At 38.0% G+C, this 14,006-nt stretch overlaps 1 protein-coding gene across 3 annotated transcripts in view; it reads left to right on the top strand.

Moving 5' to 3' along the window:
- The first annotated feature begins 158 nt into the window (after positions 1-158).
- SLC38A6 (solute carrier family 38 member 6) overlaps positions 159-14,006 on the top strand; it is a 39,640-nt gene continuing 25,792 nt past the window's right edge. The window contains exons 1-5 of one of the 3 annotated variants that reach the window (XM_019473391.1): positions 159-641; positions 1,404-1,477; positions 2,277-2,438; positions 5,786-5,838; positions 8,949-8,988. Coding sequence is in view for 2 of the 3 variants with exons in the window: in XM_019473412.1 (XP_019328957.1) it covers positions 568-641; positions 1,404-1,477; positions 5,786-5,838; positions 8,949-8,988 (241 nt within the window). In the remaining variant the exon portion in view is untranslated. Of the gene's footprint in view, positions 642-1,403; positions 1,478-2,276; positions 2,439-5,785; positions 5,839-7,777; positions 8,006-8,948; positions 8,989-14,006 lie in introns of those variants that run through there. The other 2 variants (XM_019473412.1, XM_019473371.1) reach the window with 2 other exon arrangements.

Here is a 14,006-nt window from a genome sequence, read left to right as displayed (position 1 = left end):
GCAGCTGGGCGGAGGGGGGAGGCGGAGGGGGGGACCGGGCTGTGCGGGCGGCTCCCGTGGGGTGACACCTGGCGAGGGCAGCGGGAAGGGGCGGGCAGGGGCGCGGGAGCGCGGGGCAGTACCGGGCCCGTGAAGCTGAACGTCTGGTCCTGGCGCTTCTTCTGATCCGTTTGATGCTTGGGTTGCACAGCTCTTGGAAGTGCTGCCATTTGCTCTGCCCCGCGCTCCTCTTGCGAGCACCCAGGGGTAGCCTGCTTTTAAGCATAAATCTTGCTGCCCTCTTTTTGCGCTCTAGCAGCACCGTACTCAAAGGCTGTAGTCGTCTTGAGATCCTTATGGGACAGCATCGTGTTATTTTATATGCACGAGGGTTTGCGTGGTCTTAGAATGAGAAAAGAGATTTTCTGATTTACATTAGGGAAGGAAAAGTTGATTGGCTCTCCCCTCCCTTAAATTTCCTCTTATGAAAGACCAAAACACCTCTCGCACTAATTGTACTTTGTTTTGCCCTTTTCACAGAATCTTCCAAATCGTGGCTCTTCCTTTGGTTTCTCAGTATTTAATTTAATGAATGCAATCATGGGAAGTGGCATACTTGGCTTATCCTATGCTATGGCCAACACAGGGATCATGGGGTTTAGGTAAGTTCTCAGTTTTTATGTACACTTACTTTTAACGTCAGCTTGTAGTTTTAAATGGAACAAAAACTTGATTACTAAGACTCCTGTGCAAAAAACTGAGGAAGAAATAAATAGCTGGTGCTTTTCAGCATTGTTGAATAAGATCTTCCTCCTTTGGTTTAGTCATTCAAATCTGGCCTAAGGTAAGTACTGCTGAGAAATTGCATTAAATTGCCACATGGTGGCAATTTCTTGGCCATTACTCCTAATAGATTGATATTTACATTTTAAAGCTGCTCTCTCCTTTAGTTCCAGAAATGGACCTTCTGGAGTAGGATGGCTACGTATCTGAAAAATGGGAATCAGCCTGTGCTTTTGTTTGCACTTCTGCTTGTTGTACATACTAACCTATGGATAACGGGGCCAAAGTCACCAGAATTGTCGCTTTTACCATTTTCTAAGCATTAGATTAACTTCATTAGAAGAGACATATTTGTCTGTGTACAGACACTCTGATGTTTATGTCCTCTTTGTAATTGATATATTGGGTCTTCACCCTGTATAGTATGTGATGTGCTTCGGTAGACAATATAAGAAGCAGAAGAACTTAGCAAGTATTGGGAAAGTCAGAGACCGTATGAACCATAGTCAGCAGACATAAGCAATAAAATGAGGAAATCCTGTCTTGTGGTAGCTTACTTCTTGGAAAAGTAGCATTCTTAAAGATAGAAAGTGCATTGTACTCTAAAAGTGCCTTAATCGTAAATATTTTGTGGTTTTTAGTATCTTGTTGCTGATTGTTGCCACCCTTGCTTCTTACTCGGTATTTCTTCTGCTCAGTATGTGCACTCAGACTGGTAAGTGAAAAGGATTTATCTAACACTGATCTCTGAAATGCTTCCTCACCTATATCGCAAAGACATGACCCAGCATAATTATTGTAATTGACAGCATGTTAACAGATAGCTGTGTCTGATTCAGTGATGTTGAAATGTTTAAAATTTTTAATGATTACTATTTGCCAGTCACTAGCTGTGTCTGATTCAGTGATGTTGAAATATTTAACATTTTTAATGATTGATATTTGCCATTCAAAAATACAATTTTGAAACTGCTTATGAAAAGTATAATGCCAAACTGACTGGTTTCTAGATTTCCAGTTTTAAGTTTTTCAAAATGCCTCTCATCTTTCCAAAAAGATAGATCCTGTGTTTCTGTAGCAAAATCATTTTGGTGCTGGCTGGACCGCTCTACTTCAGTGTGTACTGTTGCTTTCAGTGGACTTTCATTCTTCTACTTGTAATATATATTTTGTTTACGGTTTGAAATGGACACCTTTCAGGTTTTGTAATCGTATTGGATTATCATAATTCTCATGGCACTTTACAGATGCAGGTATTTACAGTATCTTTGATACTGAATGAGAAGTCACATTGCAGTCCTTAGAAATTACGCTGCTTTGAGAATGTTCAAACAGTAGATTCTAATATCTGCAATCTATTCCGCTAATGTTTTAATTCTTGCTGCTTTTAATTGTTACTGAAACAACCGACTAGTTCCTTGAGTTCTCGTACCCAAAGATCGCGTTACAGCAGGAATTCTCCATCTCTTTCAGTCACCTGTTTCCCTCTCATCTGTTTTCCTCTCTTTTCAAAGGTGGTGGGAGAAAGCTTCCGTTTCTTTCCTTATTGGCTCTGTTGTCTACAGCTAGCTTTGGTCTCTCAGATGATTGCTTCCTGATTCTTCTTAGATCTGCTGCTCCTGTCTTCACCTGTTGAGTGATCTTCTTCATGCATTCTTAAAAAATACTTTCCAGAGGTAGGGTTACTTTTATGGATGATATTGTTGGCTGCTTGATGATTTGGGACGAAGTCTTTGGTAATTTTTTTCTCCTCTTGGAGCTCTGCTTATTAGAAAGGAGTTAGAACCTGAAATAAGTAGCTAGAAAGATACATAAGAAGCAAAAAAGGGGAAACTTGAGATAATTTTTTTATGATTTTTGTTTACCTCTTATTTGAGGCTCAAAAGTTCTGTTTTATATAGGCACTAGGTGGTATTATGTTGTTGTCTGCTAAAATAATAATCGGAGATCCTTGCAAAAACTACCAGGGAGAGGGGAAAACTAAGGATTCAAGCTTTTTCAAGTAAGAAAAGTTTCCATGTTATGAACTTAGAGACCTAATATACAAGAATGGTTTAACTCCTCAGTTGTTGTCCAAAGGCAACGTTCCACCTCAAGAAAGCTTTTTTTAAATACGCACAACTGAAAGCAAGGAATACCCCTGAAATGACAGGATGAAGTATTTCTCTTGTCTGAAACCAGCACTTTACAGTTAATGATTAGTTATCGCATAATGTTGACAGGTAATACTAGCACCAGAACTATGTCTAGATAAATTTGCTGGATTTATGGCCTTCTGTGTTTTGATTTTTTTTAATTTTTTTTTTTAATAGATTATATTTACTATAATTCCTGTAAACTTTTGAAGTAATTTCCTGTTATAATTCCAAGTTTTTCCTTGGAACATTGTCTTTAAAAAGTAAGAAATATGACTCGTTGTGCCTTGACAAAGTAAAAGCTGTGTACATGTTTGCTTCCAAAGTAGATAATTGAACATTTGTCTTTGTAAAACCTACATGCATTTGTGAATAAAGTTATAGTATTAAGCTTAATCCATGGGAAGGAATTGGAAAGAAATTTTAGTAGTTTTATATTAAAAAATGAGCTAGAAAAATTCAAAGGGTGGAGAAGAAAAACCTTTGAAAGCGTTTGTAAACTATTCATTCAGGTATTCAAATCATAAAAGTAATCCTAGGAAAGAGCTGACCTATAAAATACCTTCTGAAAAGGAAGCTCTAATATTAATTCCATTTTCAACAGAGACCAGGATTTATTAAGCACAGGCATTTTAGTTGTATTTTAAAAATAAAGAAGTGTCTTTGATTTTTAAATTACATTGGTCTAGACTTTGACAAAATCAAATGATTTGTGTAGACCAAAAGGCTTAGCAAAAAAATATTGCTAAGTGTCAAGTGTTAGATTAGGATTAGTTTAGTCAATGTTTTCTCCCGGTGTTAATTCAGTACGACCTACATTGTTTTGGGGTTTGGGCTGACAAACGCCAAGCTTACTCTGTAAAGCGGAGGAATTGGGAATTTAAGTGGGATGTACTTGGAAGTTTCATGGCTTTTTTTTCTTTTCATTTTATGAGTTAGTCATGAGTATTGCTCATACTGTACTTGCCAATTTCACTTTGCATTTAAATGGATAACTTCCATTTAGTGTTAATAACATAACAGAAATCAAGCCAATCAGGCAGAACTTGTTTATCTTTATGTCAGTTGTGCTTAATGTTTTGTTCCATATATTCTTGAAATTACAAAAGTAATGTGATTAAGTATTAGGGCTTCCCAGTGTTCGCAGGGCTAAATTGATTACAGAAACAGAGTTACTATAGAAAATATTCTAAGGTTTCGTATTGCTGTTTTGGAATTGTGTGGAAAATTTTGTTCTCTTTGTTGGTAACTCCTCATGTGTGTGCTGTGTATTTTTTCCCATGTGGTAAAAACAACTGTCTCCTAAATATGTTTAACATTTTACTGATTTTTTTTTTTTTTTTAATGCCATTGGAGATGGCCTTCTAAAATGCTTTTTTTTTTTTCCCTTGTCATCAACAATTTTATAAATAGAAACCTAAGAAAAAAGCAGGGTAAAATCTAGTAAGACATACTACTTGTTTAATTATATCTTTATATAACTTGTATCAGTGTAACGGCAGATGTAAGATTAGTCCAGGCTTATGCTGAGAGCTGACTCTGGCTCATTTAATTTTGTCATTTCATTTATTTTGTCATAGCGTATTGGTGTCAGTGGTAGAGCAGAATGTGAAACATCGCCCTTGAGAGAATCATATGAGAAAATTAATGAAGGGGTTTTTTTTGTTTGTTTGTTTGGCTTGTTTTTTTTCCTCTGGAGCATTGATCTGATTGTGTGCAGATCTTCAGTGAAATCAAAACGCCTCAGCTGGGGCAGTTGGCAGTCTGAGGCTCCAGTCCGTCATCTGATCTCTCTGAACCGCCTGCGTCTCCCCTGTCTTGTTTCATTTACCTCAGTGGGACTTCACTCAGGTGTGAAGGTCTGCCCTCAGCAGCTCAAATTGCAGGGCTGGGCCCTAAATTAAGATGTGACAGGAGTAGAAGCAGTAATGTACCAGGGAGAACCAAGGAAGAGAAAGGAAATGTTGTGACAATAAAATTACATAGTTTTGAGATTAATTTTACACTTTGAGGCATTTACAACTGCGGACCGTTTTATTATATACCGAGAAAGTGAGTGGTATTTCTGAGAAAACTTTCATCTTTTTGATATCGCTTGAGTTTCTAATAACAAAGTACAGAGCAGCAATGAAAGACTTTAATATGACTTCCTTCTTTCTGAGAAGGGATTGGTTTGAGTTACCAGCAATATTAGAAGTGAGCTTCAGCTAAAACTCAACGAAAGCGTACAGGAAACCAAACCACAGGGTATTTTAATGTGATCATGTAAGTCAGATGCAGGTAAGGGCAGGATTTTTGTTTTGTTTTTTGGTTTTGCTTTGGTGTGTTTTGATTTGTTTTTTAATAATGCATTTCAACCAAGGAAGGCGTTTACCTTCAGCTCTCTTGAAAATAAAGAGTGCCGAGTTTTTGAAAGCTGGCAAGATGGTGACTGATGTTTATATTCATAGAAAGATGAAAATGTTGCCTCTGTTGTTGTCTTCATTTAAAATAAAAAAAAGTACCCTTTGAACAAATAAAATATGGGAATATCTTATATCTAATTGTTGAGGCTAATTTCAGAATTCTTCATCTATAGTATCACTTGCAAAAATCTTTGGGAGAAGGCAATTTGCCATTAATGTATTATTATTATTTTTTAAATATTACTATTTTGAATATTAAATTGAGTTTCTGGAGAGTCTCTGAATGGTCGAGCATAGAGCTGTATTTTGTAGCAGGAGTACAGGTGTATATAAAAGCTATTTTGTAAATAAAAAATACTGTAAAATACTCTTTTAATTCTGTCCTGGATTATGTTCATTTAAAAAGGGAAAAAAGGCAAAGCTAGAGCTTTCAAGTGATTTTGAAGTTAGAAATATTTTAGCTTTGTTTTTCCTTACTAACAGCTGTCACTTCCTATGAAGACCTTGGCCTGTTTGCATTTGGATCAACTGGAAAGGTGAGTATTTATTTTTACCTGTGTATTTTTCTTCTTGGTCTCATGCTTCTGATGCATGAGACTGTTTTTTGCATAGTAAAGAGATATAAATGAACAACTGTTCTTTGCATAGTAAAGAGAGATAAATGAAATAAGTACTATAATTACTGACGTCCTAGTATACTGAAAAATCCGTTATGTCCTGAAGCTTTTTGCTATGTTTCAGTTAGTGTGTCTGGTCTGTGGAAGCCAAAACTTTAGCTAACTGTAAAATAGACAGTCCTTAAATGCAAGATTTTGTGCTACTTTCCTGTCAGTGTGTTCATTTTTTAGTTGTATGTACAAGTATTTGCTCACTGGCATTGTTGTCAAGTTGGCTCAGCAATCCGTTTCAGGTTTGGTACAGTCCCATCGTACCTCTGCTGTAAACTGTTAAGAGACATGTAAGTGATTTACTCTTGGTGTTCTAGCATTTAAGAGAGATCTAAGATAACTGTTTGCCTTTCGTGTAGTTTCCACAATAGGAACAAATAAGAGTACGTTTAATGCATGTTAATTTTTTTTTTTCTGTTTAATAAACTCTTCAGATGAATGTTTCTTACTTGTTTTATCTCATGATTAAACAAAAACCAAAACCACCAGCAAACTAACCATTTTTGGTATAAGAGTGATCGGCATGTAAGCCGTGCCTTTTTAGTAGTGTGTACTGAATCTGTTTTTCCTAATAGATGATGTTGCCCAGTAATACTGGGTGCACAGGAAATACTACTTGAGAATACTGCACATTTAATATTATGACTTCTATGCTCTGTGGTTCAGTTACACGATGCCGAAAGCAGATTTTACCACACAGAAGTGCGATTTTAATGGTTTACTGAAACAATGTAATTTTTTTTTTAAAATGAGTTCTGCTTAACAGTCTAGAGTCTAATTTCTTCTGTTTTAATGTAACTGAGAATTAAATCTGAGCTATTAGGTGTTTGTAAGACTTCCGTTAGCATTAATAAGCAGATATGAGTGTAGTCTGTGAGGATCAATATTTATCGATCAGAGTTAAGATGTGATCAACCTCAAGAGATAATAAACCTTGATATTAGCAAGGTATGAAATAGAATTATTTTTTACAGGAGCTGTTCTGTACACGTTAACCACAAGCCATTAGATGCAGAAGTCAGAAATGTAGAGCTTAAGGAGATATTAAAATGTGACTTAGTCTGCCTTTGCTCTGAAGCAGGGCTAAATATACATAAACCATTCTTGGCAGATGTTTGTCTAATCTGTTATTTAAAAGCTTAAATGAAGGAGATTTCACAGCTTCACTATGTAGTCAACATCAGTAATTTTTTTTATTTTTCCTAATACACTTTTTCATAATTCTCAGTTTAAATAATTTGTGCTAAAAATCATCTGGTTTTTTATTTTCAGTGTGCATGGAGAGCACTGGAACATTTCTAGGTTGGGAAGCTGTTGTTTTAATAAAATAATTAACCAAAGTTCACCAAGCTTTCCCGATGAACTGACATTTTCTGGAACACTTACCTTTCTCGCTTGAAGTACCTTTGATATTTGTACACCTTTTTTAAAACTTGCCTGCAAAATGGAACACAGTTAAGCTGGCTGAGACCTTGACAGTGACAAGAAATGTAATTATTACCTATATTTTAGGTAGAACATGGCCGGTACTACGTCCCAAAACAAGATTTGCCGTTTCTGTGGGTGCTTCATGCTACTGATTTGTGTTATCTCAGACTATTTTCTCTATTTGCAGTCTAATAACTCTTAAAGTCATATATTTGAGATCTACTTCCTGAATGCATTGCTTTTAACTGATCTTGTTGATTTTTAGACTTTTCTAGTTTATTATAACCGTTCTGAATTCTAATTCTGTCCCTGAATGCTCCTCACTTCAGTCAGGCACAGGTGGCTTTTTTTATTTTTTTTTCTTTAAAGTAGCACTTACCCTTCCCTCAGCCGAGTCATTTGCCAGTGATACAGACCGACTGCTGTAGGACCTTGCTTGAACTGGCGTCTTAGGTTGACAGTAAACTACTGGTTAACTGCTCTTGAAGCAGAGCAGTTATTCAACCTTATGGCGATTTCCTGTCAAACATATTTTTCTGAGATTTGTGAGGATGGAGATTTTTCTGCTATTGGAAGATTGCCGATTCTCCCTTTCCAAAGACATGAAGTACTTGTTTCCATCTATGGCAAATTCCAAGATACCATACTTTTTTTTTTTTTTTTTCTTTCATCCCCTGGTGACTTTTGAACTGACTTTGAATTAGTTTAAAATCTTTCTAGCTGTTCAATTGAAAAAATGACAACTCTGCTTTCAGATTTTATTCAAACATAAAAATTTGTTTTTCTTCTCATAACTGTGGCTTAATTTTTCCAAGTTGACTTAATGGTAGCACTCATGTAGGAAGGTCCTGCTACGTCAAGAAGAGCGGTGGGTAAAAAGAAAAACTGTACTAGATGATCATACTGTTTTAGAACTGAACTGAAAAGAAAACACTGGGGAAATTTTAGACACTTCTAGGTTTTTTTTTCAGTTGGAAGTTAATTCTTTGGATTCAGACAAATATTTTAATAGCCTGTGATCATTTCTATTTCCGTGTCAGTCCAATATGAATAACCACAAATGCTAAAGAAAAGTCTATCTAGCTTATAAGTTTAAAAGAATAATGACATTCATGACAGTTAAAAATATGCAGGTTTTTGGAGTGAGGAAGTAGCTTGTACAAATCTCTGCTGTCTGATTTTCTTTTCAGAGGTGAATGTTTGTTTTCATTTGTACTCACCTGATGTCAATTAGAATGCACTTACATGTTTTCAGTGATTTAAAAACCTCATCTTCTGCAGAACAGGCTTCACTCTATAACTCCTCTTTTTTTGTCATCTCAGAATGAAAATGCAGTATTTTCAGGGAGATTTTTTGCTTTTATATTCATTTTAGATTGCGTTGGTTTCCATGTGTTAAACTCTTCAGTAGAAGATGCCCTTCCTTTCAGTACCAGTTATCGCTTCAACATCTGGTCTGTTTAAGATAATACATATGTGTTTTATGACTGCTATAGACATACGATTTTAGTTATCCTTACCCTTTCTAAAGAAATAAATTTTTTTTATAGGTCCTTGTTGCAACTACAATAATTATCCAGAATATTGGAGGTAAGAAACTTCATATGCTCAGTATTAACCGAGTGGAGTATAACCTCTACAGTCTACAAAGCTCCACAAACACCAAAGGCAATAATTAAATGAAACTGTTCTTAAGAGACTGATTAAAAGGACAGAAAACTTAAGCCTTTTCTTTATATGATCATGCTAAGCGGAAGTGCTGTAGTCATGGGGTAGATGGGGGGGACTTACGGGGGTTGGATTGTATGCCTGATACTGCATCACAGGATGTGGAGCACATCCATTATAGCTGGCACTGCTAATTGGAAGGGGCTGAGGAAGCATAATCTCCTCTCCGCTGTTCCGTACCTTTGCATCTGGTAGCTACATTTTATCATATCATGTGTTTTGGTTTTTGCTCTTGGCACTTGCTTATGCATTTTAGTGATTTGTGTAACAACGGAATGTTTACTTAGCCATGAAGTTTCATATGTTCTTTATTAATGGTAGCTTTTTTTGTTAGTTCAGTACCTTAGTTTTTTGGGGGGTTGTTTAGTTTGCTGACTTTCATTGTGTGGGTCGATAATCTATGTTGTTGTATGCTGGGCTGTCCTGTTACATTATTCTTATTTTGTCCTCCTTGGTGCATGACATGATAAAATAACACTAGCTGTCTTTGTATTAAAATAGTCGCCTAAGCATTTAAACTCTTACTCAGGTATGTTCACATACTTGGCAGTTACTAAGTAGTAGTGCCCTTAGAAATTAGTTGTCTGAAAGTAGACAGCCAATTTTAAATTTTTTTGGCTGTAGATGTTTTGGATAATTTGATGAGGGATGAGGGAATTATGTGAAAGCTCCCTCCTTTCCGTCCCCTACCCCCAAGAAGATACACATGTTCACGTACGTTGACAGAAGGAAACAGCATTCCAGCGCTGTTCTTTCCTTTAGGATTACCTGTCGAGTCCAGACAATTCAGTGGTTGCTGGTTTTTGTCGCTATGTAGAGACCTAGAACTAGACCAAGTAACTGCTTTTATGATAAAATTGGGATCTTTTCTTACACTAAAAGCTCCAATAATAAAAAGTGCGTAACTGAAATGACTATAAAAACCCAAGCGTTAATTTCAGGCAGGGGTGAACATAGTAATTCCAAGATTAAGGTTTATTTATTCACACAGGTTTTAGAGGATATTCTGTAGCAATGAACACATTTTTGAATTTCCTTTTCCGTTTGAGTGGACCTCTAAATAAAACAGTACTAGAGAAGGAGGGATACACAGTACAGGTTCTGGAGGCTATGGGATCGTGTACAAGACTCTGTGGTCAAAGGAAACATGACTCTTATTTTTTCCTCATAGCAGTTCATAACCTTCTCTGTGTCACTTCTAATAAAATTCATCTCAGTAACTCCAGAGCCCCAAACTATTGCATGCTGGATATTATCAAACTACTAATTCTGTCTTCTGCAGTTGGCCTTCTCTGCCAACAAGTTGGGCCTGGTTTGCCAACCAGTGGTTTTCCGTTTAACTAGTTTAAAAAGTAGGTTTTTGCAAGTTGACACTCTTCTTTCAAATATTTTTAGCGACCTCATTTTGATGGAAGCTTTCAAAACTCTGTTTTGGTTCTTCTGGTTCCAAGGGCAGTATCTTTCATGTAAGAGAATGGTAGTAGTTCCTGCATCCGGTATGTTCGTTTGCAAAGACCACTTAGTTCCAAATGCACTGAAAAGAGAAAGCTGACTTTCCTTCTCTGAATCAGTTAGTGTTAGTAGTGGCCAAGCATGCCCCAATCTGTGAGGAAGGGTGATCTGTGGAAACATGGGTTGCAAGTTGGGCCTCCTTGGCACCTTCTCCCATAGAGAAGATGTATTGTGCTGTCACTGCAAGGAGCTATCAAAGCTCCTGTTTAGTATCTAGATTTTTGTTTGGGAGCAGAGCTCCCAGCTGTGTTCTTTCTCTCCTTAACAACTGCCTTTGGCAGAGTCCTGCGATGCTGCAGTCCAATTCAGCAGAGCAGCGCTGTGTCTGGAATCGTCTTTGCAGATGAGTGTACTGCAGGCTAACAGGCTTTTAAAAATAGGAGGGATGAAGAGCTCTCTTCACCTCTCACTGAGCCTTGACTCTTGAAGAAATGCATAGAAAGAAAGGAAATTTTCTTGTCTTTCATGGTCCGTCTACGGATTCTAAATGGGAGTGGTGAAACTGTGTGGTGTGTTTTGTCCTGAATGGGAGCCGTGCTGGAATGAAGTGTAAAACTTACCCTTTCCCCTTAGTGCACATCGGTAGGTGTTCCCCTCTTTTTGTTTTTTTGTCCGTTTGAAGGAACCAGCAGCACTGTGCCCGTTGGGCAGACACCCAGGCTCTGTCAACATCTTTAATTTCAGAGTAAGGCTAAAAATAAAATTGTTTTCTGTTTTCTCCTCCATCATCAGACCTGGGTGCATTGCATCATATGGTATCTTATTTCAGAAGTGATTGGAGAGCATGAGATAATGAATGATGGTTTGTGATTAAAATAAGCAACCTTAGTAGAGTTATTGTCACTATCAGCATCTAGTCTGGACTTTTTAAAGTTTGGTCTGATCACTTCTAAAAATAATTTAAGTGCTGAAGTGATTTACATTCATTTGTGGTGGAGAGAGCTTTTTAGTAAGCATTTTTATATAGTTATGCTTTCGAATTTGTCATCTCGCTTTTTTAAAAAGAAAGCTTAAGGTGCAAATTTGAATTTGACATCCTAATTGGATACACTTACGGATTTGTGTAGATAGGGGAGATCTACTAGCAAAGAAAAAAAAGATTTTTGTACAGCTACAGGAAAGCACTGATTGGTCAAATTTGGAATTTAAAAGGTTAAAAAGAAAAAGTTTATTTCAAGTACATGGCTTGGAATTTTAACATGTATCTCTAACATGAGTGCTCAACTTTCCTGCAGATTTTTAATCGTCTCTTGGAACACTTTATGTTACATTAATCCAAGTAACACAAACCAAATACCAAAATCCATTTAAGTACCAAGGATTACCTAAGGATGCATCAGGATAATGCCTTAACTTTGCAATATCCAAATGTAAATTAAGGTCATCTTAAATACAGTGACTTAAAGACTTCACAGAACATACACAAATTCTTAGCTTACAGTGATTAAACTTTGAGAATATTTGCTTAGCTTTCCTTATATCAATATGTACTTGTTCTCGCAGTGTAGGTATTTGTTAATAAAGTGAAACCAAAAGGTTGAATGGGATGGCCAGAGCTACTCATTTTTATACTGTTCTATTTGTCAGTATTTTGGCCCAGTCCAGCAGCCCTTTAATCTACGTAACTAGTGATTAGTTGCATGGGAACTGCCTTGCTCTTGAAAGAGCCAGTTCGTGTGTCTGTGGGCTTGCAAAGTGGACACTGGAAAGGAAACGATCAGATTCCACGCTACCAGGCTGTTATTTTGTTCATCCATTCCTCCCGACCCTTTCCTTTCACCCCACGTCTCTAAGTGGAGTGATCTTCCAAATGTCCATTTCTCGCCTGCCATGCAGAAGAAGATCTGGAAGGATTTCGGACCTTGTCGTGTGCCCTGTGAGATGAGAGAGGGCCCTTGGGGAAGTTGTACGCCTGGAGGTGTAGAAGGAGCGAGGGAGGCTGCTATGGAAAACACTAAGCTGCATGGCTCTGCTGGCTCTTTACGTAATCCTTCCCAGGAGCGACTGGAGTTGGACGGAGTCCCCGCTATTGTTTTAATAGCGTTGTGCTTCTAGGAAGTGATGGATGAGGCACGGTGGGCCGAAGCCGTGGCTCGGCGTCATGCAGCCCTTCCCCCTCTCCTGCCAGGGAACTTCTGCGAGCTTCCTAGATGCTTTCTGAAAGGGGGGGAAGGAAGACAGGAGTTTCTCCTCCTGGAATTGTCCTCTCTGCGGATGTGACTGAAAAGGAGGACAGTCCACAGCCGTGTGTCTGAGGACACGAATCGGTAGGAATCTTAAAGCAAATGTAATGAAGTTAGAGAAGGAATCATTTTAGCAAGGCTGGTGGAAAAATGGAGACAAACACAATGAAGTATTGCACAAGAGCAGCTCTCAGTCTGTTGCCAACACTAACAAATCTTCAGCATTGAGGTCTAGCAGGAAGTATGCGGAGAGTTTTACAGCATACTTCGCTGGGCTGCGGGCTGGTATCAGCTGAAGGTCACCGCTGCAGGGAGATCCGACCGGTCCCAGAGGGTCTGGTAGCTGTGATACAGAAAGATAAATTGAAACGGCTGAGAACATGAGTTTAATTATTTAAAATTTATTAGCAGTGGGATTAAGTGCAACAGTAGAACCTGCAGTACAGCCATGTAGCATAGGTGGTCTGTATGAAGACTTTTTGCAGCAGACTTTCCTTATTTTTTCAGTTCCTTTCGACAGGCTGAGATACATGAGGGAGTTCTTGTGCTGAGGACCAGTACGAGCAACTAGCCTGTCTTGGCTTGTACCCAAATGATCACTGCAGTCGCTCTTTAGAAATAAGCTTTCTGGACAGCTATCTTAATTTTACAAAGAATTACTTGCTTTCTAGTATAAATACAGTTTAACTAAGTGTAATTTCTGTAACTGGTGCTTGCGGATTTTGTTTCAATATTCTGCAATTAACATGTCCTCAAAAGTACATGTTTTTCTTCTTTGTAAGAATAAGTAATGAGGAAAAAAGATTGTTCCGTATCCCTGGAGCGCTGTTTTATCCTCGGGTCTGCCTTAATGCTATAGGCAGTAAATGGAAGTTACAGGATTAGTTCTGATGGGAGATTCAGTTCTTTAGCTGGATTTTATGGCCTGTTAATAACAGTCATCGTGACGGACAACACACAGAAACCCTGCTATGAATGTAATACATGCTAAATAGGTATTTACATTTGGATAGTTCGTATTTTTCAAGCTTCCCGCAGTAAATCGGGAGGCGTGACCAGTGGAAAAACCACGTTGATAAATAACGCTGAGAGTGCGCGGACAAGGAAGCCGGCCTGGAGGCCCACGGCGCCCCGGGGCTAGGTGGAGGAGGCCCCGGGGCTAGGTGGAGGAGGCCCCGGGCTAGG

This window comes from Aptenodytes forsteri, unplaced genomic scaffold, assembly GCF_000699145.1.
Source record: "Aptenodytes forsteri isolate BGI_AS27 unplaced genomic scaffold, ASM69914v1 Scaffold410, whole genome shotgun sequence".
NCBI lineage: Eukaryota > Metazoa > Chordata > Aves > Sphenisciformes > Spheniscidae > Aptenodytes > Aptenodytes forsteri.
Note: the sequence above shows the minus strand (reverse complement) of the source record. Positions and strands in the feature narration are given on the sequence as shown.